This window comes from Glandiceps talaboti, chromosome 11 (assembly GCF_964340395.1).
Source record: "Glandiceps talaboti chromosome 11, keGlaTala1.1, whole genome shotgun sequence".
Classification (NCBI taxonomy): Eukaryota; Metazoa; Hemichordata; class Enteropneusta; family Spengelidae; genus Glandiceps; species Glandiceps talaboti.
The window spans coordinates 5104063-5129244 of NC_135559.1; the positions used below are offsets into that span (position 1 = coordinate 5104063).

The 25182-nt window shown below is 34.9% G+C and overlaps 1 protein-coding gene across 1 annotated transcript in view; it reads left to right on the forward strand.

Moving 5' to 3' along the window:
- The window catches only part of LOC144441889 (ankyrin repeat and MYND domain-containing protein 1-like), a 31856-nt gene that overhangs the window by 1304 nt on the left and 5370 nt on the right, over nucleotides 1-25182 (forward strand). Inside the window, exons 2-14 of the mRNA XM_078131140.1 lie at nucleotides 4846-4992; nucleotides 6948-7512; nucleotides 8541-8710; nucleotides 9127-9641; nucleotides 10133-10304; nucleotides 11144-11275; nucleotides 11766-11918; nucleotides 12660-12767; nucleotides 13162-13293; nucleotides 13783-13890; nucleotides 14879-15044; nucleotides 15225-15432; nucleotides 24603-24757. Coding sequence (XP_077987266.1) covers nucleotides 4846-4992; nucleotides 6948-7512; nucleotides 8541-8710; nucleotides 9127-9641; nucleotides 10133-10304; nucleotides 11144-11275; nucleotides 11766-11918; nucleotides 12660-12767; nucleotides 13162-13293; nucleotides 13783-13890; nucleotides 14879-15044; nucleotides 15225-15432; nucleotides 24603-24757 — 2731 coding nt within the window. The remainder of the gene's footprint in view (nucleotides 1-4845; nucleotides 4993-6947; nucleotides 7513-8540; nucleotides 8711-9126; nucleotides 9642-10132; nucleotides 10305-11143; nucleotides 11276-11765; nucleotides 11919-12659; nucleotides 12768-13161; nucleotides 13294-13782; nucleotides 13891-14878; nucleotides 15045-15224; nucleotides 15433-24602; nucleotides 24758-25182) is intronic.

Consider the following 25182-nt stretch of genomic DNA (forward strand, 5'->3'; position numbering starts at 1 on the left):
TGAATAAAGCCTATACTAATTAATCTATGTCTGTGTATTCTAGCATCCCTATTTCTAATTAGATATTATCCCCCAATATATTTGTTTCATTCAGCCAAAGAAAATAGAGTGACCTAAGGAGTCTTGTCACTACGAGTCCAAAGACAAGTAGTACCAGTACTGATAGTTATACCATTTGGTCACAATTACATTTCCAGGCTGAATGAAGACAAATATTGGGGAATGATATAGATATATCTGAATAAACATAATTTATGAAAAATTGGGTAATATAATGTAGATTTTATGTGTTTCTACTCATATATATCAAGTATTAGAGAACCAATGACATGGACATTAGTTGTCATGGCATAATCAGGTTCCTCTTTTCACACTTTTCCCATCGTCGCAAACCACAGCCTCTTTTATGACACCGTCCAAAACATGCCGTCCAGAGTTATTTCGAAGTATGGCGGAAGAAATAACAGCTCTGGTTTGCGATAATGAGTTTTACCTCAACTGAAAAAAATCTTCAGAAAAATAAGTTGTTTAATTGTCAACTAACTAAACTTTTTACCTAAGTGTGCAAAGTTCAGATAAAACAGCAAGAGGTGTGGTACATGGTAGGAAGATAAACTAAAATCATAAAATATTGAATTGTTGTTTTCTTTGTAGTATTAATTATTCAAAAAATGAATCAATAATCAGTCAGGCATAGTATAAAAATTTCACATCTGAGTGACAAGGATGAAATCTCTCCATTGATCAAGGTCCTGGCTTTATATAACGACAGATCTGTTGACAGAGTGTGCTTCAATAACAATCTGTAGAGGTTTTTTTTATGTGGGATATACAGAACCCCAGGCAGTATATCACTTGTTCAACAACAATGGATAGAGTTTAAATGGGAGATGTACACAACCCTAGGGTGTATCCTCTATTCTACACCAATACAATGAAGAGGTTGTACTTGGCATTTTGCTTGGGTTGAACATAAAGTCCTTGGTTGCCACAAAATGTTCACTCTTATGTGAAACATACAGACACACCCACTGTAAACTAACAACGCTTGCATTATAACTGTATCAGCCAATGTTGTGAAAGAATTGTTAACTTTATCTGTTGCTATATTGGTATTGCTGTCTTTGAACACCCCCCCCCCCCCCCCAAAAAAAAAAAACCAACAAAAAACCCAAAATTATTACTATCAACAAAGTTTTAATATGGACTTGTCAACAATACTATAACCAAAATACTGACAAGCCTAGAAAAATGTTTATTTGTACTTCAGCATTCTAGTTTTGTTTAGAAATTTCATTGAAAAAGAACAACTTATGAAATTATCGTTACCTGTGTAAATAACACACTTGTGATAAACAATGAAAGAACAACTTATGAATGTATCTCTACCTGTGTAAATAACACACTTGTGATAAACAATGAAAGAACAACTTATGAATGTATCTCTACCTGTGTAAATAACACACTTGTGATAAACAATTTCATTGAAAAAGAACAACTTATGAAAATATCTCTACCTGTGTAAATAACACACTTGTGATAAACAATTTCACTGATTTTCATTTATGTTTTGAAATTGAAAAACAAGATATATTATTCTTCATTGCTTCAACACTGTTCATCTTTCTGAAGTCAGAATATGGCAAACATCGGTGAGAACATCAGGGTTTACCTAAATAATATCTTGATTCAAAGTTTAGACCTCGGAATATGTTTCTATTCATTTCATGGTATTTGTTTAGATGTAAATAAAATGTATGGTTCACCAATGAGGCTTTGCAATCAGAGATGGCTGAAGTGGCTCCTGTGTTAGCTAGTGTAACTATAAACACAACAGTAGAGTACTAGTATCTATTTACAAAGGGCCTAAGCTTTAGATAGGTTAGGACCAGTGCTAAAATTACTAACTGTAATCCAGTAAGTATAGTCAAAAGTAGTTACAGATATTATATACTGTAAATTATAATGCAAATACTTCCTGTATCACAACCCCACACATGTTACCCCTGTAATTATTGCCCCCCCCCCCCCCATAAAATGTTTTCTTTGGTTTGCTGACTTTTTCTAAAAAGATGCAATGTATGATCTACGATAGTAAGAAGAGGACCCTTAGCACCAGTATATGGTTTACTGAATTGTTGATACATTTGTAGTATTTCACTGATAGTTTGTTACAGTTGAACATTTTACAGCCTACATTTTCTTTGTATTGTTTCCTTATGAAAATGATGTACAGACAAATGCCTGTTTTCAGTAAATATGAAACTCATGAAAACACAACATTACATTACTACATATGAATTGACAAACAATGTGCTTAAATGGAAATCAATAAAACTGCAGTCAAAACAGTCCCTCTAAGAACACATCAATGTAGATCCAAACACATATTTCTATCCCATGTGGCTATAGCCTGTAGACCTGTATTCACAACATCTGTGTCAAGCCTGTATGTTGAACCTGATTGCCAAGTCTCTTGGCTAAGAAGGCTAAGTTGCTATCAAAACTAAAACTACAAATATTTTGGCACCCAACAGCCAAAAACATGCGCTGCTAGAGAAAGAACCTGTTAGCAACAAAGCTATGTCAATTAATCCCTGGGATCAGTGTTATAAGCATGGTGTAAGACTTGTGAAAGTCTTTATGTAAGCCCCTAGCAGTCTGGCATTGTTCTCACCAAGTGAACAATAGCAAGCAGACAGTTGTAAAAACTTTACCATGTTTGTCTTATATAACCAGGTATGCAATTACAAGTGTATTAGTAAAGTCATGCTGGTACATACAGAAATATCACATAAAACTATTTCAACCCTCTAAAAAATTACCTCTAAAAATTCTCTCCAAGTAGTTCATGCTGATACCTACAGAAATATTGCTGGAAACTTTTTCTAAACTCTAAAATATTTTCCAAGTAGTTCTTCTGGTATAAATGTTATCAAACTAAAGGTATAAATTTAATGATGCAATTAATATTATACTGTTCATGGGATAGTTAGCAATATATTTTGTTATGCGTCATTGTTCAGTAACTATTGGTCACTGCAGTCGCAATAATTAGATTTGAAGAAAAAAAATATTTTCAGTGTTAAAGACCCATGATTGAAATCCAGGTTCTCAATCTTCTCGGTGAAGTCATTAGACTTATTTAGGGTCATTCTTTTCTTTGTGATAAACTTTTTCTATAACTACATACCAGACAACTGCTTTTCTAACTCAACTTTTAATCCTAACACTCACCTGGCCTGCCAGTTCTGATTAGGTTAGCCTAGAATCCAGGTGATTGGGGATTTTGAATTTTGATTTACCCATCTTGCTGGAAATGGGGAAATTAAAATTCAAAATCCACAATCGCAATGATTCTAGGCTAGATCTGGCCAGGCTTGATAAGGAAATAATGAATTCAAAACCCCCATCCATATGGATTTTGGGCTAAGTTTAGGTGTGAAAAACAGTTATCTGGCAGAAAATATTGGTCCAGAAAAAAAGAGTAATGGTTAGTTATCTTTATAGCTGTACTGATAAGATAAATTTCTTATCTCTAAAGTTGCTTTATACATGATTTATAATATGATTGCCTGCAATAAACTGGATTGGTAATGGTATGCTGTTTTCACAAACCTCAGACCACCAGTTTGTTATCTGAGCGCAAACTCATACGTAATTGCAGACATCCATCATTACAAACTTAAGGACCTTTAACCAGCTGCAGTATCAGCTCTCATTGTGCAAGAAAGAAAATAGTCACCCTGGGGATAGGAAATCGAGAATGTCAATACAAAGAAACAGAGAGTATGCATTTACACCACAATGTAAAAATTTATTTCATTGAAAGTGTTTGCCACAGTTTGCAGATTGCCTAGAAACCTATTGAAATTGAAGCAGTGTTATTGATGTGATTGTAGTGAACCATATCAAGATAACAACGTAACTCATTACATACTAACAAATGTCAACATTTCTAGACCAGAATCAAATAAATATCTGCTGTTATCAATCAAATGTCAATATCATTAGTACCTTCTTTTCAAAATCCACTGTCGTGTTCAGTTCAATGCGTCTACAGTTTCCTAAACAAAAGTGAAATTAACCAGAAATCTAAACTGTTTCTGTACATTGCGTTTGATCGCTGAAAATATCACATATTAGTATGTATCACACCACTTATCCTAGATTAAATCCCTGACTGCAGTACTTAAAACCATCGTAGCTAAATTTTCCTGAAGCTGTAAAATTCAATACATTATTTAAATAGATAGAATTATATTTATACATGCACAGCATAATGTTTCAATATTGCCTGCAGCCAGTAATTTATGTATGTCACTTGTATTAATACAATCTTTAGTAGTTCAATATTGCCTACAGTCAGCATTTTATGTAATGTCACTTGTGTTAATACAATCTCAGTTCAATATTGCCTACAGTCAGTATTGTATGTATGTCACGAATACTAACCAAAGTTCAATATATACAACTGAGCATAATTGAAGTGGTTACTGAGTGGAACAATTACATTTTAATTTTTAATGATGGCAATCAATTTTGATGTACTAGTTGTGCAATAGTACTTGTCAAGACTGTTCAAAACATATTAAATGATTCAATCAGCCTGAAACCATGGTTTATTCCAAGACATTTTAATATATTTATACATATATATATATATACTAACAAGACAGGAGAACAAATAGTGGTGGTTATTAAAATTAGATTAATATGAGTTGAAAGATTTTTACACAGAGTTGAATTTGTTGCAGTCTTTGTTTTGAGTCAGTTTCAGTAGTCAACTACAGTAAGAACAACATCACAATATCAGTTATCATGACTCTATTTCTGTTTCTGCAGGGTTACAAGGGTAATTATTTTAAAGACCGTCGTCATGGATTCGGCACCTACATCTGGCCAGATGGGGCTACCTATACAGGGACATTCTATTGTGATAAGAAAGAAGGATATGGAACTTTTCTACTTTCCAATGGTGATAAATTTGAAGTAAGTACATTGTATAATATTAATACTGTCTGGGAATGAATGATATTTAATAATTTAGACATTTTGCAATTCCAATTCTTCATGATTTAGAAGCCTGATTTGGCTGATCAATATGACGTATCTTACATTCTATAAAAATTCAAACCTTTTTTGTACTCTTTTACTGCTGAATAATTTAGAAGTCATAACAACTGTTTAAAACTAGAATACTATCATCTCAACACTTTTTTGTGCAAAATCGTTTTCACAATTTTTTTTTCGTTTTTGTAAATTTTCGATAGTTTTCACTTTCATGTTAGACTGGAATCAGTGAAGTAATACCTGTCTAAGATTTGATATCAAAATTACTAGGTATCAAGAGTCCATTTACATGTAATCATATGCGAAATGATGTCCTAAAACTCAGGTATTGCAGTGTTCCTATAATTCATCATTGATTCAACTTATCTCTGCATGTAGAAATATCGATTCAAACTTAAATTGGTGTCAGTCCCCCACATGTATGTCAAAGTTCAAAGTTTCCAGCGATGACAAGCTGAAGGCAATATGTATCCTTCATGATGTTTCTATGGCAACAGAATAAATCAACGATGTATGTGACAATCTTTATCAAAATAAAAAATGCTGCTGTCTGAATAAAAATACAGCTGATAGCATGATTTATCAAAGTTAACTATTTTAGGTTTTACATTTTGAAGTTATTAAAACTTAATAAATTAGATATTGCAAAGTAAAAATTAATAAGATGTGTACAACATGAATTAATTGCATTTGTGTAGCACAAGTGTGACAAACAGTTTGAATGGATTTCAAGTTAAAAAGTACAGTGTCTGAAATATTTTATTTAATAGTTATTTCAATCTTTCAATCACATAGAAATGTAGAGAACTCTGTACATGTACAAGCCAAGATATAACTAGTATTCATAAGAACAATCTACTTTAGACAGATGTAAACAAACATATATCCCCATCTGCTCAATCATCAATTTATACATGAACATGTCCACATGTACACAGACTATATTTGTAGAGATTAAGGAGAGATTTACCATCAGTTGGAATTTGAGGAATAAATAAAGATTTGTTGCTATGGGTTGCTAGGATCAACAGATTGCAGGTGGGTTGTGTTTAAATCAGCTGACTGTGAAGTAAAGGATTCAGCTTTGACTAGTGGCTGTCATAATACAAATAAACCTTAATTTGTACGTCTCATGCAGTGTACACTTTGACCTTGAAAAAAAATCACTTATATTGATCAATCTTCTCTGTGGAATGGATTAAGCTTTAGCCTATGTGTTGGCATAACATAGATAGATGATGTCAGGGGTCAAAGGCAAAGAGGACATGACAGCTACTTTGTTATATTGATGCCTTTATGATAGTACAATCTAAAATCATCCATTTAGAGTATTTCTTCTGAGTATACTATTTCTTCTAAAATTAACTTGTCCACACTTGTATTGTAGTAATGCTAATATTGCTTAAAATTCAGGGATTTAGTTGTTTATACTATTATTATCAGGTACATGTAATTTAGTCTAGTTCCTACACGGTATTGTTACGATTTACACCTCCTCTAACTGGACCACATTGGCATCTAGACTACATGTAATCTAAGAATCAGGACAATAATTGCATGTCATATCTCCTATTATGTCATCTAGAACAATTTTTCTCACTATATTAGCAGTTGTCAAAAATGTCGATGAAATGAAAATATCACAGATTTTGTATATAGAGTACATGGTCAGAATATGATGTGATCTCTTTATTGTGATGTTTTTTCGGCGACACTGATTTTTCTTTAGAAAATGATGTAATGGTATTTCAGATTTCCATAACAGTATATTATATTTGCCCCTTGTGTTTTCAAGAAATTGTGTATGAGAGAAAAAGATTCAAATTTTGTGATGCAAACATTATTAATTGTTTCTTTTCTGTTGATGTTTTTAGGGACTTTATAAAGATGATGAGAGGGAAGGTCCTGGAATACTAACTTATAAAGATGGCCGACAAGATGTGGGTGTTTGGCACAAGGAAAGACTTGTTAAACTATGCACCGCAATTGGGGATATATTTACCATGGCAGAACACTTAGAGTTTGACTACGACCCACAGGAGCATATCAAGAAAATTTACATCAAAGACGAACTCAAAAAAGAACGACAGATTGTTTTAAACAGTGTACGCGAAGAATTTCAAGTTACTGATTTACGGGCACAACTTGAAAGTCTATCCGTCCAAGATTTGAAAGAGTTTTCAGCATTCCAACCCAGTATGGGCTGCAGCGTAGATTTGCATACGCTGACTTACGATAAAGTAGAATATGATGACGTTTTCTATGGCGAGAACGAAACTAATGGTAGCGATGATGATGACGAGGTGGACAATGATGCAGACAATGGCGTCATCACGGCATTAAATAATACACCTAGTCACATGGATATGCAAAGACATATGTATAAACACAAAGGAAGGCAACATACTGTCACATTTGATGTTAATCAGATATTGAAAGGTAGGAATTAACAGAATCACAGATTTATTTAATATACAATATCTATGCAAAACATACTATAGCATATGGGCAGCATGTGATGTCTGCTAAGATTAGCTGAAATTGGACAACAGATGTAGGCAAAAACAAACCAGGAAGCACTTGATTTTTAAAAACTTGGTTACAATCACTGACAACAGCGCTATTGTTTATAGTGAATGAATGTGTAGTCAATATCTCTGTCATGCAGGGAGTAAAGTCAAAAGTTCACCAATATTTTTAACAAAGGATTCAATTTATGAAAAAATTCTAATTAAAGTATGAAATTCATCATAGTATCCTCAATCTAGAAAATGTAAACACAAAGTTTTAGAATATATTGCACTGATTTGAGAAAAATTGAAATACCAAAAAGATATAAAAAGCAATAAAAACATGTAACAGTAATGAGAAAAGGGTAATTTTAGATTGTAAATGTATGCCTTAATTAAGCCATAAAAATGTCAGCTGATCAAGAATTAAGAAGTTTGTCAAATGTCAGCTTTATACATACACAAACGTTACTTGTAAAAAATTTTGGTCATGATACAATAACTTATTATTACTTTGTTTTACCAACCTGATGAATGTGTTTTAAGGATAGTTGCAAATAGTTGTGTGTGATTAGGTATTCCCCAATATATTTCTTCATTCAGCTGAGGAAATTACAAGTGACTTAAGGGGCCTTGTCATTATGAGTCACTAGACAAGTAGTGACAAACCCTTAGGTCACAAGTATTTCCAGTTGAATGAAGAAAATATTGGGCAATAACATAATAATACTTCCTCAAGCAAAATGTCTGAAAAATCATTAAAATAATGGCGATTTAGAACGTTTTGACTCATATGTTGAGCACCACAAGACCGTGATGTAGACATATGTTGTCCTGACGTAGAACGACCAGGGTATATAATCCATATTTCCTGTTCAAAGACAATATCTTGGTTTGTGCATGAAATAATCATTGAAGTTTGCACCTTTTAAAAAATTGTGTTACTGATTCTTTCAGGTGATAGAGATGGGTTTGGTCCTAAGGGTCCTATAGAGCTAGCATCAGAAACTTTCATTCATGCTGCCTGCTGTGGTGATCATAAGACTGTCTATAGTCTATTGAGTGAAGGTGAAGTTGATGTCAACGTAGCTGACAAAGATGGAAATACTGCATTACTAGCTACAGCTGTAAGTAAACTTTAGTCAGTGCAGGAGGAGGAGGAATGCATGGGGAAGGGGGGAGGGGGGAGAAAGGAGGGGGAGGTTGTGTGAAAGAATGAAAGTAGATCACTGCTTTATTAGCTACTGCTGTAAGTACTTTATAGTAAGTGCAGGGGGAGGTGAAATGCATGAGGATGGGAGGGAGGGGGTGTTGGGAAGAGAAAGGAAGCAGATAACTGCTCTACAAGCTGCTACTGATAGTACCGGTAAACTATGTGCAGGAAGAGGTGGAGAATGTATGTGGGGAGGGAGAAGATGTGTATAAGCTTAGCATTTTTCTTAAAATCAAAATTGAAATTCTACTCTTAGTGATAGAATTGTAATATTAGTGATGAAATTTGTATATTGGTGATAAATTCTAAATTTGAATGATCTGTTTTCAGGTAAACATGCACAAGGATGTAATTAACTGTCTTCTGGATCATGGCGCTGATGTCAATAAATTAAGTGATGAAGGTGTCTCAGCGGTAGCGGCATGTCATGTTTTCTTCTATCCCATCACCTCATTCTTATACAACATTGCTGAAAGATACTTAGATCCCCCAGTAGAAGATGAGGAGGGGGAGAACCATAAAGGAGAAGAGGAGGAGGAAGAGGAGAAAAGACCGATCCATGGAAAAGAAGATGTTAACGGATACAATGATGAAGAGATTGAAAAAGAAATAGCCAATGAACTTGAGAAACATAATGGAGTGGACCATGATTTGGAATCGACAGCTTCGGAAGAATTTGAATCTAATGCTAGTGTTCGAAATTATGGCATCGCTGTGACTGAACAGTTACTAGAAAGGAGTGCTACAGCTCTTAGTACTAATAGAAGGATTGTTAGTGGAAGGACATCAAAGTGTACTGAACCAGATCTAGGAACGGCAAGGATTATGGCAGTACAAAAGGCTGAGTAAGTTTATACAAACTTTATTAACACTAGCCCCATCTACAGGTAGGTCGTCCTACCTGAGGCAGTCCCAAGTCCTACCTGAGGTAGGATAGATTTGTGTCTACACGTAGGAAGGTTACAGTGTAGATGTTGCACCTTCCATCCTGACAGTACATAGGACGAAGTCAGGAGGGTTTCAGGAAACCTCTCAAAGGTGTCCTAAGTCAGGACGGTTTCAGGACAGGTACATTTACATCTACACATACTTCAAACTATCCTGAATCCTACCTCAGGTAGGATTTTTAGTGCCGTGTAGACGGGGCTATTGTCATGTGAAGTGGCTAGCTTATAGTTCCAGGGATATTATTCCAGAGGGTATTATTTACAGTGACAATTGTAGCATATTTGTAGAAATTGCTTGCTCTTTCATGAAAATATTTCACATAAATTTGTGTAATTGTATTAAAGTTTCAGATGTCAATTATAAACTAATGTAATGTTAATCTATCCAGACATGTCAATATGGAAGCCACTATCCGGTTACTTCTGAGGAGAGGAGCTGATCCCAATGCATCAAGTGTTCCTATGCCAGTGGTATTCTTTGCTATCAAAGCAGCTGATGTGGATGCTGTCAGGGTACTCTTAGAGAAAGGTGCAGCCACCTCATCCTGTCTTTCAGATGATGTAAGTCAAACAATGTGTCATAGTCTTAGTTTCTATCAAGGTTGTTTTTTTGTGGTAGTGTAATAGTGAAAAGGGAAGCCACAAGTATACGTTAGTACTGATACTTAGAGATGGGGAAAACCCTCACACCTGTCATGGTTCTCTCCATGCAGCTTAGCACTGGTCAGTACCAGTTAGGTTACCCCTCAGGTCAGTACCAGCTGGGTTTCCACTGGATAGTACCAGCCCCATTATTACTGGTCAGAACAAGTCAGGTTACCACTGGTCAGACCCAGCCAGGTTAACACTGGTCAGTATTATTTACCAGCTGACACTCAGAAAATGTAATTTCAATCGTTCACAAAATCAGTAAATTGAAGGAATGAATGCATAGCGTTTTAAGGAAATGTTCTTCTTCAGATATTGACTATTTTGTTGCAGGGTGCATGTACCACTAGATCAGTCCAAGTACACTTTGATAAATGAATGTACTTTGTTGTTATCGAATCTAATACACCAGGACTTGAAGTAAAATGAACAGTTTGGTAAAAATGCATTTATGCTTGACAGTATTTAATATAAAATGCATCCCCAGGAGTTTAAACTTGCTTTTTGTCACAAGTACACACAATGTATTTTGCAAAAAACCACACAAAAAACCACACACAAAAAACCCCACAACAACAACAACAACAACAACAACAACAACAACATACATTTGTTCACAATTGTCGATTATGGTTATCAAATTTTCCAATTAATGAAACCTCTGAAGATAAAACATGACAATACTTAAACTTTGTATGATTACCAAAAATATAGAAAAGTGGTTAAGATTTGTGTTATGTTGTGTTTTTCAGAAGGATGGTTTAGCTCCTACACACATAGCAGCAGCCATACCAGGTGAAGAGGGAGTTGAAATCATGAGACTACTACTACAGGCTGGAGCTGATCCTAATGTACGGGCACATGAAGAAGAACTAGAGGACAAGGTGGGGTCAAGGGTCAAGGGTCAAGGGTCAGGGGTTTAAAGGCATTGGAGGTATCGAATTCAGTTGAGGTGTACAAAAACACACTCGTGCATGAACAAATTCTAATGATCATACACCAAAGTTTTAAAGCAGTAATATTTATGATTTCATTATTTTGTTGGCAAAAGAGAAATTAGAGGCAAGCCATGCAGATAAATGTTTTCCCTCAGCAACAGTGTGGGGTAAAAAGTACCTTCATGATGAGTACAGTACTGTGTCTTCAATGAAGACTTGTCAAAGACAGTAAATAATAAAATCTGTCTATGTTCCCCCAAACTGAATTCTTTGCTGAATCTTAAACACTGGAAACAGTGTAAGAATTACTAGATTTCCCCTGGGCCCTCCTCAGTTCATAACGAGTAAAATGTTATTGCATGTACACTGTGTGCTTTAAATGCTGACAGACTGTTAGTGCAAGGTAACTAAACTATTCCACTCATTCTCTTTGTAGGAAGAAGACATACCCCATGGTACTCCAGCCAAAATGAAACCAGGTCTAGATGACAGTGTCAGTCTGCTAAGTCTTGAACTTGAAGAACGTGGTGATAATGTTGGTGGTCGTACTCCATTACATATAGCATGCCATAGAGATGACAACCATAAGGTAATCATTTATGTGACTTTGGCTATTGTAGGGGAATACAGATGTGAGATATCTAACAGACAGGCTTGTACTTGATACTTGCATTATGTAACTGACTGTTTGTTTCCTTAGAGACTATATGATAATCATCAGCTGATTTTGACCCTTGTAGGTGAACACAAGTATCAGGTATCAAACAGGAAGACTAGTGATTTATACTGTAACATCTAGAGATATGTGTAGTTGTTTTTGAGAGATTTTGGTTTTGATTGAAAACTGTTGTCAAATATTTTTACATTGGGTTGTAATTACATTTACCTAAATCGTTTGACAAAAAGGGAAGAAAAGTCGTGTTATGATTAAGATTTTATGTGAGTGGAAAGAATATCGATAGAGATTATTAATACGTTTACATAAATTCCAATTCTTAAAAATAATATGTAAATATAGAAGAACATCAAGCGTAATATGAAATGTGTTGAAGGTTGATTCCAATCAGTTGTGCATGTATGCACATTACTCTTCTTGTCTCCAGGAAACCATGTACATGTTGTATGTGGATCACTTAGTCCACTTAGTCCCCCTCCCCTCCCCCACCCCCAGCTCCCTTCCCATTACTCCATATTCAGATATAGAAAGGCACTGTATTCCATAAAACAGTTTAGTTGATTATGTAACTACTGTAAATGAAGTCAGAATGGTTGCTATGTTAATATCTTTTTCATGATTTTAACCCATGATGTATCAATTTGTGTTTTTCAGTTAGCACAGCAAGTTGTTCATTTATTGTTGGAACATGGTGCTAATCCTAATGTATTGTGTAATGGACAGTCACCTTTATCACTGGCTATTGGTAGTGGTAATGATCTGGTGAGTTAGTCTTTAGTATCTTGGAAAGGGTTGAATTTATAATGTACAGAAACTTTCAATACTGCATTACTACTATCGGCGGTATTAACAAACTGTTATTAGTAATCCTCCTGGTCCCAACTGGGACACAAGGCTGCCACCAACTTCTGCCACTTTGGCTGGTCTTTTACACAGATTGAGCTTCACTCCATGTAAGACCTACATGCTGCATTAGGAATGAAAAGTAATCAATAGACTTTGGTTGAATTATCACAGAAACAAAGTAGTTTTAGTTATATAGCTGAACTATTATTTCCACATTATCGGGTTTTCTGATGAAACACATAACAATGTTGAATTTGTGTGCTCCTACTTGTCTAGTTCTTATACTATTTTTTCATCTATTTAATTACAGGCCATTGATGAGTTACTATCACATAATGCCAATCCAAGTCTACCACTAGGCCATGGTATTGGGAGTGCACTTTGTGCTGCATCGAACACAGCATTTGAACACAGACGAGAACCTCAACAAAGAATTGGACTGGTAAGTACACTGATTTTATATAACACATTCCCACAACAAAGTCATGCCCAAGTAATGTATAGCATTACCCCTTGGCACAGACCTAAAGTGGCACAATTTATTACAGTTTTCCCAACTCTCTTGGGAGTGTATATAATCCTCACTACTAAAGGCAAACAGAGTCATCCATCACACAATGCTCATATCTTGCCAGGTACCCATTTCTACAGGTGGATATACAAGGTACTAGTCTGGTTTAAATCTTCCCCATGGAGTTTAACCACAAATAACAGTCATAGGGTATTAAAATAGTCATGATGAGCTAGCCAGTCCCTGCCATTCTGACAACTAACCAGCCTGGCACAATACATTACTATGCCTCTATGGGATGCTATGTATACAAAATTTTGAAACTACATCTATAAGATGGGGTGGAAAATATTCATCAGGTTTTATATGCTTCAGTGCTCTGCTGTTCAAGTTATAATTTTTGTTACCCATTTCTTACAGATTGATAAGTTGATACAAGCTGGTGCTAACATCTTAGCACCCATCTATGTTGGAAGTAAAAAACAGCTTGGTACAGCTGTGGACTATGCATACTGGATGTTTAACCTTGTAAGTTTAAATGTTTAAATCAAATTCAACTGTGTATATGTGTAATTTATTGATTATGATAACTACACTTTGAGTGTCATAATTGACTAGAAAAGACAAACTGCTATGGAAAGATGGATATTCATTAACCGTTACCCCCCAAAAAAGTTGGTTGAAACCAGGGTAGTTTAACTGTCTTAATGCCTCACATCTGTGATTGCTATATATTGACAAGTATGGTTATTTTAAAAAACAAGTACCCACTAAAATTCATAAACAAAGAATAAGTCCAATATTTCAATCTATCTTTTACAAACTATTTAACTGCATATACATTTGTAGTAGTTGTGAGTTTGTCATTAATGTGTACATGTTTTGTATGGGACTTCATGATGTCATTTACCAATATAGACAGTTACCAGGGTGACGATAGAGTGGTAACCATGACAACTTGATTTATCACAAATGACTTAATCTGTATTGTTCATATCTTTTTTTTTCTTCTAACTATCGACAGTTCATATTAAAGGAAAAAAGGGTAGAGATCTTCCATGGCCTGATTTGTGTGTAATCACTTAAAGAGAACCCCACCCCAACCCCCTCCCACACCCCTACCCCTACCCCCCAGCCTAAACCCACATAAATTATTCTTCATACGATGTTACCTGATCAAAGCATGTGTGCATGAGTTCACTTCTTGAACCCTGATTGATTGAATTTCATGACCTTTGAATGAATTAATGAATGAGTTTTATTTATTCATGAATACTTTACAAATATACGAATCATTTGTGAATATATTTGTGTGATTATTTTCAACATGGAATGTGTCACCTTGAACTCAATCTTATTTTTGAAACTTTGCAAATGAAATGCAGATATTCTAGATTAAAAATAAATTATAATCAAATCAAACTTATTATTTTATGCAGTCAATTCTTCTACTTGAATGTGGTTTATCAATCAATTTTATTTGATGTTTATGACCAGTAATGTTTGTAATTTGCAGGATCGACGTATCGCTCACATGCCGTACCATGCATTAACACATGCTGAAAGAGATACATACAATGCAAGAAGGAAACTACTTGGTCATATGGGAGATCTGTTGAGGGAAGCTGCTGTTCGAAGAGAACAGGAAAGGTTGGAAGCTGAGGAACAAGACGGAAGAAGAAGTAAGTTTGTGTGAAGGACAGTTGTTTTGAGAAAGATAATTTTCATACCATGGTGAATTTTTTTTTCTTCAAATGATGTCACTTTCATTATTATAAAACTTCTTTAAAACTATCAGGGATCTTTGTAAAGTTCTGTTTCTTATTGTACATTGTATAAATGTCTATTTATTATACCCACAGGTGTTAGTCCAAGTCCAAACTTTGTGTACACTGGGGCTGGTGCTAAAGTCCCTGACAGTGCTGTCAGACCTAAGTCTAAGAAGACCAAGAGAACCAGTGGTACTGGTGAGGTACAAGATGGTAAACAAGTAGTGTTCCATAATGTAGCCAAAGATAGTCTGGGACAGGAATATCCATTGTTAGATAAAGAAGACGATATCTATGTCAGGTGTGTAAATTAACATCTGTTTGTTTGTTTGTTTGTAATAGTTCCTGAATAGATTCATAGATACATGTAAAGGTTATTTGAGGATAGTTGAAAGATTTTGTTAATTGCTAAAAAGACTCACAGTGTAAAACTGATGAAATAAATTTGTTTACAGTACCCAAGCTTTCCGGCACAAATGTCTCACGAAAGTATCATTCTTTTGAAATGTCAACTAAATTCTATTTGTCAGAAGTGATTTTACCATAAAATTCATGTTATGTTGTTACTAAATTGTAATTTTTGCCTTACATGAAAGCACTAACTATTCAAATTAATATTATATTCCAAAGTACATCATTACTATAAACAAGATTCATGAATGTTTTGTAGTGACTGAATTGCTGAAGTTTGATATTTGAGAATTATGTATACCTTCAAGTATGTTGATATCTACATGTGTGATATCTATATATCTACATCAGAGGTGCTGACAACTTGAAAGCGAATGTAGTACCATTTATGTGTTGTGACACAAGAGGGCGCTATTCATATTTGATTTCATTGAATTGTTCGTTATTGTATATTATTTGTAGTGTGAATCTAATGATCTTATGAAGTGTGAATGAAACTGGTAATGGCATGATAATAAGTTAGTGAATGTTTTGGCATGAGAGCTATGCTTCAATGTTATGAGATTCCTTGATATGTTTGGCATGGACATAACTCTACATTTGAAGGTTCATTTGATGACTTCTAACTGTGCATGTCAATAGCAAAGGCATAGCATGTAATTGAACCTTTTCACCCCTCTGTTATGGTTTAGCCCCATTCTTGTTAATAATGAGGCTTGGCCTATGTACAGGGAAAGGGTTCTATTGAAAAGAATTTTGATGGGGACTAGATTTTGTGCAATGTTAAGATGTTGAATTTGTAACTTTCGGCATCTGATTTCAATAGAAAGTGAAAACTCATTACAGTATAACTGTATGATATACCACCAGTACACAAAATCTTACCCCCTGACTTACTTCCAAGTTAGTTGCATGAAATAATGAATTTATTGATTGCATGCATACCAATAGATAGATGACAAATAACTGTTAAATTTTCATGTTACTGAAATGTGTAGTATAGAAAATACCTCTTATACACATCTTCTCTCACAAGCTTAGAACTCAACAGCTTTCAGTCAACATTAGGAAATTATGAAACTGAGCACATTTCCCACCAATTTTTTTTTTTTTTAAATTCACATTTTTTTATAATTTTTGGGCTCAGTTCATATTTTAAACTAAAATACTGGAGATATATCTAAGTAATGTATTTATATCAAAATGTTGAAAAGGGAGTTAGTATTTTTTGAAACATTTCATAAATAGTGGATCAACAGATCTTTCACACTGTGAGCATAGAAATATAGATAAACTGTAGTAACATCCTAGTAGATATAAAGAATGCACTGCACATTTTATCACTGGTAATTATGTTAGCTTGTTTCATGTAATTGTAATGCATGTCATTGTAACACTCAAGACCTGCTATTTGCATCATTTAAGAAGTTTTTAATCATACACATAATTGCATTACCTTAGTTGTCATGGTAACACTTAAGTATATTTTAACTTCACTGGGATCTTTTGCGTTAACTATAATTGCATTTCCCTCATTGCTATGGTGATGCACATTTTGATTTCATTGCTGTGTTTGATGGTAAATATAATTGCATTCCCTCGCTGCTACGCTGATGCTTATTTTAATTTCATTGGTGTGTTTGATAATATATTTGCATTTCCTTAGTTGCCATGGTGACACATTTTAATTTCATTGGTGTATGGGTTCTATCATTAAATGCTTAATTATCTCCTTTTTTTTGTATTCTTTTTTTATGTGTTTATTTCCTCTTTGCAATTCTCACTGTAATGTACATTGTACATACCTCCTCTCGTCTTGGTGTTGGTTTATGTTAATTTCACTGCACTGATATAGGGCCAGAAAAGCTGACGTACTCGCAGTAAATTTAGAAGATTCCCAACTCACTCACTCCGCAATACGTAGTTTAATGCGTAGAGGGCGGCAAAACACAAGGTTGGCTTATATTTTTTACAAGTTTTCTTTTTGTTCCCATTCAATTCTATGTTATTATGAATTATGCATATTAGTGTGAATTTTATTTCCAAATCATGTATTAAGACTTCTGGACTTTTGAAAGTTTTGTTTTATTAATGTTTTTCTCTCTCATATGTTTATGATGGTGTAAAAATGTTTCTAAGTCCAAGATTGTGCCGAGCTAAGATTTAGGTAGATTTGACATCTAAGATGATATATCACAGACAAAGGTTCTTCCTTGTCTCTCTGTGAATACATTGATGATATTGCTATCATGCCTATTTGTTAATGGTTTATAATAAACACCGCCCTCTAGTGGCTGAGCTGTGTTGTGACATCATGAACATATGATTTCACATGATGTCACAGCACATTTTGTTCTGTACTGTGTATATTTGTACATATGTAATTCTAAAATGAGTATTATGTATGTTTATTTTATGCACTGACTCTACTCGAAATGGGGTTATGGTTACTTGTCTAGTTCCTGACGATCGTGTTTGGATTTTACACTACGTTATCGTCACAGAGTGTGAAGATAACGTAGTGTCAAATCAGAACACAGTCGTCAGGAACTAGACTAATGGTTACAGACTATGTCAGTTTAAATCACAATTTTGTGTGTCAGGAAGATATTGTTTGATATGAAGGTTGTGCCCTAGACTGTAAGATACATTGTGTCATTCAGCCCTAAATAGTCTCCTCTGTGACATGGTATGGTAAAGTGTTGCACAGCATGTGGTGTCTCACAGACTACATTACACTTTTTAGATATGTCATGTTATCCATCCCTAATCATAAGTCTCAGTTAGCCAGACTAGTTATCATTGAGGCTCACACTTAACGGCTACTGTCCCAAACCGCTATTGTGGATGGCAGTAGCTTTAAGCAAGAACCTCCAACAACGAGAGTTTGCTTTATAATATGTCCAGCTTCTCTTTCAGTGGTATCTGATTGGTTAGTATGACACATTGCATCTTACAGACTAGTTAATAGTATCCCACTGAGGGCAGTCAGTGTTCCTTCACATGGCCACTACAGAGTGTATGTCAAAATAACATAGATTAGTATCCCACTGAGGGCAGTCAGTGTTCCTTCACATAGCTACTAAAGAGTGTATGTCAAAATAACTAAACATAGACTAGTTGGCATTACAAAAGATAAATATCCATCCCCATGCTTTATTAGAAAGGATGATATGCCTGTCAACCAGAGGGGACATTGACTTGTTTTTTACTCTCAGTAGTAAAGTCTGTCAAATTTTACCATTTTATCAGAGAAAGTTATCTGTACTTTCTCACACAAGATGGAATTTTAAAAAAGTCAACAACAGATTTTCTGTTTTAAGACCTGACGTCTGTGTATGAAAAGTATAAAAACTGTGTCTGACTTTATTCATTTCTAACAGTGGATGCACATTAAAAGGTCGCACAACACTTCTAAAGTAAAGACCGTTTTACCAGAAGTGAAATGTTTCACTTTTTAGGTAGGAATTAATTCTCAATGATAACAGTGAATACATGCTAACATGTGTATTTTTGTCTTGTGTACAAACAGCATACTATCAACAACAAGGTAAAATGTACAAAGTGCTGATGTTGTAGATGTGATAAAATGAAAATAACATTCCCAACCATTTCCATTCGCATCAAAATATTTAATATCAGTCTGAAGATTTCACAATCAATTTTCATTGTTTTTTATTGAAAAACTCTGCTTTCAGTCTCCAGCTAAGAACTTCCTAAATAGTCACTTGCTGATGAAATGTAGAAATAATTCTATGAGATCATTTACGATGATACTATTACGTTAGGATAGCCTAAGAAAGTGTAATCAGATGATTAATTTATCTTATTAAATGTCTTCCACAATATCCTTATCAAAGTTAGAAAATTATCACATAAAATCACTTTTAAAAGTCCATTTTACTCCGTTCACACTATAAGACCTATTCTCCGGAGAATCAGTATGCTATATTGTTTTGTTTGTCTGAGCTAGCCCTACTTGTAATCTTTAAGTCTACTGTTAAATTGTATTCAACTTCTGGTAAAATAGTCTTTTACACACTTTGACCTCACAAACACTTGACATTTGACCTCTTGACCCTTAACCCCACTATCCTGATATTAACTTTTGTATCCTTTGTTGCTGCCTTTAGTATGACTGGTAGGAATAGACACCCTCCAATAAGGTGATCACACTCAACAATTTCAACCCTGCCCACCCTTATTCTCCTGTATTGTGGAATAACCTATTGTTGTACACAGTGGGTTTGTACCAAAGCAGTGAAGTATAGGGTGGAGAAAATCCTGGTGTGACTTAACTTTCCTAACTTGGAGTTGGTTGATGTGTACAAATACTTTGGATTTTTTTTTCACTAATGCTGCAGTGATTTCTCTTAAATATGTCTAATACCATATTTTTTTCTTTAAAAATTTTTTTCTAACAAACTTGTGTTCAGAATCACTCTAAATATATATTTTAAGCACCAGAACAAACAGAATGTCTTTGCTAACATTAATAACTGAAGTGATGATACAGCTAATCATAGACCCTATGAGCTAATACAGCTTTAACAACCAAAAAGTTGGCTACACCTTGTATTGATAACGTCCACTTGATGGCATACTAAGGCTGTGATGTACTAGTAAAATGTGTGAGAGACTTCAATTTTGGTTCAACAGTGTTTGTCATCTTTGTAAAACAATTACCCTGGTGTGGTGTGTCTGCCAGCATTGTAAATTACACCACAGGTCTCTTTATAGCACTGTCGAGATACACCGCTATCATTGCGCCAACTGAAAAATATGCTCTGGCTTCTCGATACAGACGTGATAGGGATTGACCAATATGTGAGGGCGCCCCGTCACGTCGTACCTTAAAGACTATGCAACAATGAGTATTTGTATTGTTCCTGCCAGTGACTGTTTATGGATCAATGTTCCTTTAAATTATCATTGGACATGCCTGATGACACGTTTCTCTCACGCACTTATGCAAACATCATAGCTGTAATATGCCACTAGAGGGCACAAGTCATTAAAAAGGTGTATAGGTTGCAGTTTATTGGAAAGGGCTAAAGACAGCAAACTTTATTTGAAACGTTAATAGAGGGCGCACTTTATTGGAGTGGGTGATAGAGGCGCTTTTTATTGAAAAGGTTTACTGGTTTGTTTATCTCATTTATGTTTATGGTTTTTAGCACAACTGAACTTGTTCAGTAGTGCTATAGGGATCGCCCGGCGTCTGTCTGTCTGTCTGTGTGTGTGGATGTGTGTGTGTGTGTGTGTAAACAACTTAAAGTCAAAAACCGCTGAACCGATTGCCACGATATTTGGTGGGTCCATTACTTTGGGTGTCTAGTTGGGAAATTGTTCAAATCAAAATGATCGCATCACAGGTGTGTGATTTGGGTCAAAAAATGTGATTTTTGGTCAAAAAACTTAAACTCAGAAACTACTGGGGAGATTGGTGCGAAATTTGGTGGGAACATTCTTAAGGGGGTGTAAAGTAAGATTTGTTCATGAGGGTGAGGTTTTTTTTTTTTTTGTTTCTCATCTCCAATGGAATAGTCAGGCGGGTCGGGCGGGCGAAATAAAAAAAAAAGGGGGGGCAAGAAAAAAAAATGTATTTTTTCAGTTCTATTCTCTGTCCTTTCTGTCCTGTTAGTCTCTATACAACTTCATTTCTCTTCTCTTTATTGAATTCCTTGTTACAAGTCTCTTTCCTTCATTTTAGCAAGGGTGACAAGTCTGTAGAACAACTTTGTAAGAAGATGATTAAATACTTATCATCCTGATGGGTGTATATATGTAGCCATGAACTATTGTGTGATTTTATCAGGAGTACTAATACATTCGTCCTATTAATCAAAGTGGCATTGCCATCGCTAACAATATTTTCAAGTTATCCAATTTGAACTTTAGTATGTAACTTTTTGAAACACTTACGTGATTGTCATCAGTGTGCTAGATGAATTTTCATTTATATAAACCATTACTTCTATGAAACATTTTTCTTCAGTGTGAACTTGTCAAAATAATCCACCAGATAACATGTAAACATTTCTAGAACTCAGAACCCCTTTGGGATTTACTGTTTAAAAGTAATTAAAAGTAATAATGTAAACATTGGAATCGGGTCATGAAACGCTATGGAGTCAGTCATTTCCCTGATAATACAACTAATTTAAAGCTAAAAACTGGTCAAGAAATTAGGAATGCAGTATGACTTTTACCAATTTTAAGCATAATTTTGAAAATGATGGAAATATTCTGAGCTATTATTACATTGCAGCAAAATGTACCGCGTGACAGTATTAATTTTGAGCCCTGTCTCTCATCAAACCTCAACGGCTTCAGCCATGATGAAAGACACATGCTGCTCCTGACGTAACAAAGGGGTTGGGTGGGTGGGTGGGTGAGAGGGGGGGGGGGGGTTAGACGACAGTGTTCTGCCAAGGTTTCCAACAAGTGGGGACACAGGCCCCTTGGTTCCAAAAAGTGGTGTCATTTGACAGGGAGTGGGGTCAATTATTATTGTCTATGAAATATTCATAAAAATTATCTCAGACCACTATAGAGATACTGTGGTCTGAGATATTCCATTACGTATAGACCATTACCTAACTACATAAAAAAATTCCATTCATAATAACAGTTCCCAGTAAGCTATTTTTTGAAAATTGTGTACTACACATTACACCTTAGAAAAAGAAGGCAATTAAGATTATGTAATTTTAAGAGAGATATATATATATATATATATATATATATATATATATATATATATATATATATATATATATATATATATATATATATATATATATATATATATATATATATATATATATATATATATATATATATGAATGATATATTGTTTAGAAAGATTGGACAGCCAGGTAGTCACAATTTTTAATCTGAATATCAATGAATAGCAGTGCTAAAATTTATAATTTTTTCAGACAAGGACAATGAACAATTTCAAAATAAGTTACAATGAACATATGATTGAATAAAAACTTTGAGAAATCCTAAACTTGTAACCACTTGTTTCATTTTTAAAATTGTTAGTACACTGCTGTGTTTATCATTCCCTCTTCAAATTCATGACATTCCTGAAGAAAAAAAATCCCTGACTTTAAAAAGTACCAAATGTGAACGAAAAACTTACAAATAATAGTCAAACAAACTTTAAAATAATTTATTTTTTATTAATTAACCCTTACTGGCTGTGTATCATGATTTGGTCCTGCTATATCAAATGACAGCATAGTTACGTACCGTAAACTTGCAATGATACGGAAAGCTGACATTAGGTGTCCTTGAAACTCAGAACTTGAATCTTTAACTAAAACTATCAACAAAGTCAAAGTTGGGATGCTCTGTAAATATTACATTAATGTTTTTCTGATTTGCACAACAAGTTCGTTCTTCATGTCTGACCGGGCGCACATGCATCGGCCGTCTATAGTGGCCATGCCAGTGATTACGCATTGATTCAGTGCCCAACATTCACATGTGTCACTAGCACTGTCAACATCATGCAACACGATCCCCTAACACAGCTTTTTCGGAATCAAAATACACATGTACTCATTTAATTTAACCCATCAACAAATGAAAATCACAACCTGTCCCATAAATTTGGTTCACGAAGGCTTCTGAGCTGTGGCATGGCAGATAGATGTTCCGGTAGCAAGTTCAGTGTTTCGCTCACGTCAGTGATTAGGTCAGAGGTCACGACAGTGACAGTAGACAAAACATGTGATGAGAGACGTCCATTTCGACGTCTCATCTAATCCCTCTAATGTTTTAATTTGTAGATTAAGTTTATCAAAGTTGATCTTTTTGTGGCATTTTTTATGATAACAATAGAACTGCGCGTTGTCACTGTATCTTATATGATGTCAACAAAACTTTCCCTTACGCAGTCAGTATACTTCTTGTGGGATTCACGTCGAGCCAGAGCCGAGCCTAGCCTGGTCCGGCCGTGGACTTAGATAATTTTGATGTCTGCCGTAAAATGAATGCGCCAAAGCGATGAAAGGTGGGAAAATTATTGCTTCATTTGTAATTTTAGGGGGCCAATGTCGCAAGGTCGTGGCCTCGGCAGAACTGGCCTAAGACGCCATGGGGAACCTTACTATTTTGCTGTGCTCAGGGGTCGGTCGGAAATAAAAACACTTTTTTTTTTCTGATGTCGGAGCTGCAAATTAGGGTCGGTCGGGAGATGAGAAACAGAAAAATAAAAAGGGCCGCCCTGACGGGATGATTCCATCAGTGATATGCAAATTAGGGCTAAAAATGTGTCTTTTTGGTTAAAAATCTTTAATTCTAAAACTACTGAGCAGATTGGGCTGAAATTTAATGGGAATGTATCTAGGGATGTATGGACGAAGAAATATTAAGCATACCATGATTCCATGAGTGATATGCAAATTAGGTGTAAAAATGTTCATTTTTGGTCAAAAACTTATATCTCAAAAAGTACTTGGTCAATTAGTCTGAAACTTGGCAAGATGTTTCTGAAACTGTTATTCTGCAGATTTTCTTAAAAACATTTTGACAAAATTGGCCCTAGCAACCATGACCACACCCTTTAGCAACAACCAAATGGCAGTATATTTTGGTCAAATAACAACATCATCTGGTAAGCAAGTGAGTAAACATTCAAAAAAATGTATGTAAATTTGCATAGCAACAAGACCACGCCCATAACAACAGCCAAATAATCACGTATATTGCAAAGATAACAACAGGAATAGAAAGACAGATGAATAAACATTCAAAAAATGTATGCAAATACCCTAGTAACCATGACCACGCCCATAGCAACAGCCAAACGGTGGTGTATTTCACAAAGATAACAACAGGGTTTAATAGACAATTGAATAAACATTCAAAAAATGTATGTAAATTTTCCTAGCAACAAGACCACGCCCATAGCAACATAGACTAGCATATGGATAAACATTTTTAAAAACTACAGTTGTGCTACAATGCCATTGGCGGTATTTTTTTTTCAGTATTCACAAAATTATTTTTGATTTACTTACTTATATTATATTGTGTTTGCAGGAAGCCACTGTTCAAGTACTGTTATGAATGTGGTCGATCTATTGGAGTGAGGCTATCGGCATGTACACGATGCAAGGAAGTCTACTATTGTAGCAAGGCATGTAAACTGAAGGCATGGAATGCCAGACACAAAGAGGAATGTGTCAGAATTGCAGGTATGCTAATCAATCAATCAATCAATCAATCAATCAATCAATCAGGGTAAATAATCAATCAATTTACAAAATGATTAATAAAATGATGGACCTCAATATTAACTAAAGTTAATAGAGGCAGTGTACAGATTCATTTTGAAAGTTTCAGTGTCATGAATGTACAACTTTCAAGTAATGATGAAAGTGTGCTGGTCTTTATAAAAGCATGAATGTACATAGCTATAGGTTTTCAATGTTGTTGTACTCCCAGTGAGGCATAATGAAGTACACAAGAAAGTATATGCAAATGGATTGGTGAGAGAAGAGTTTGCTGATCATCACATGGGACTTATACAAGTGGAGTGCTATTTACCAGTTTGTTATGGAATGACGCTCCTGTGCATTGTTCACAGTAAAATAGAACCACTAGTAAGAGAGTTCTATTT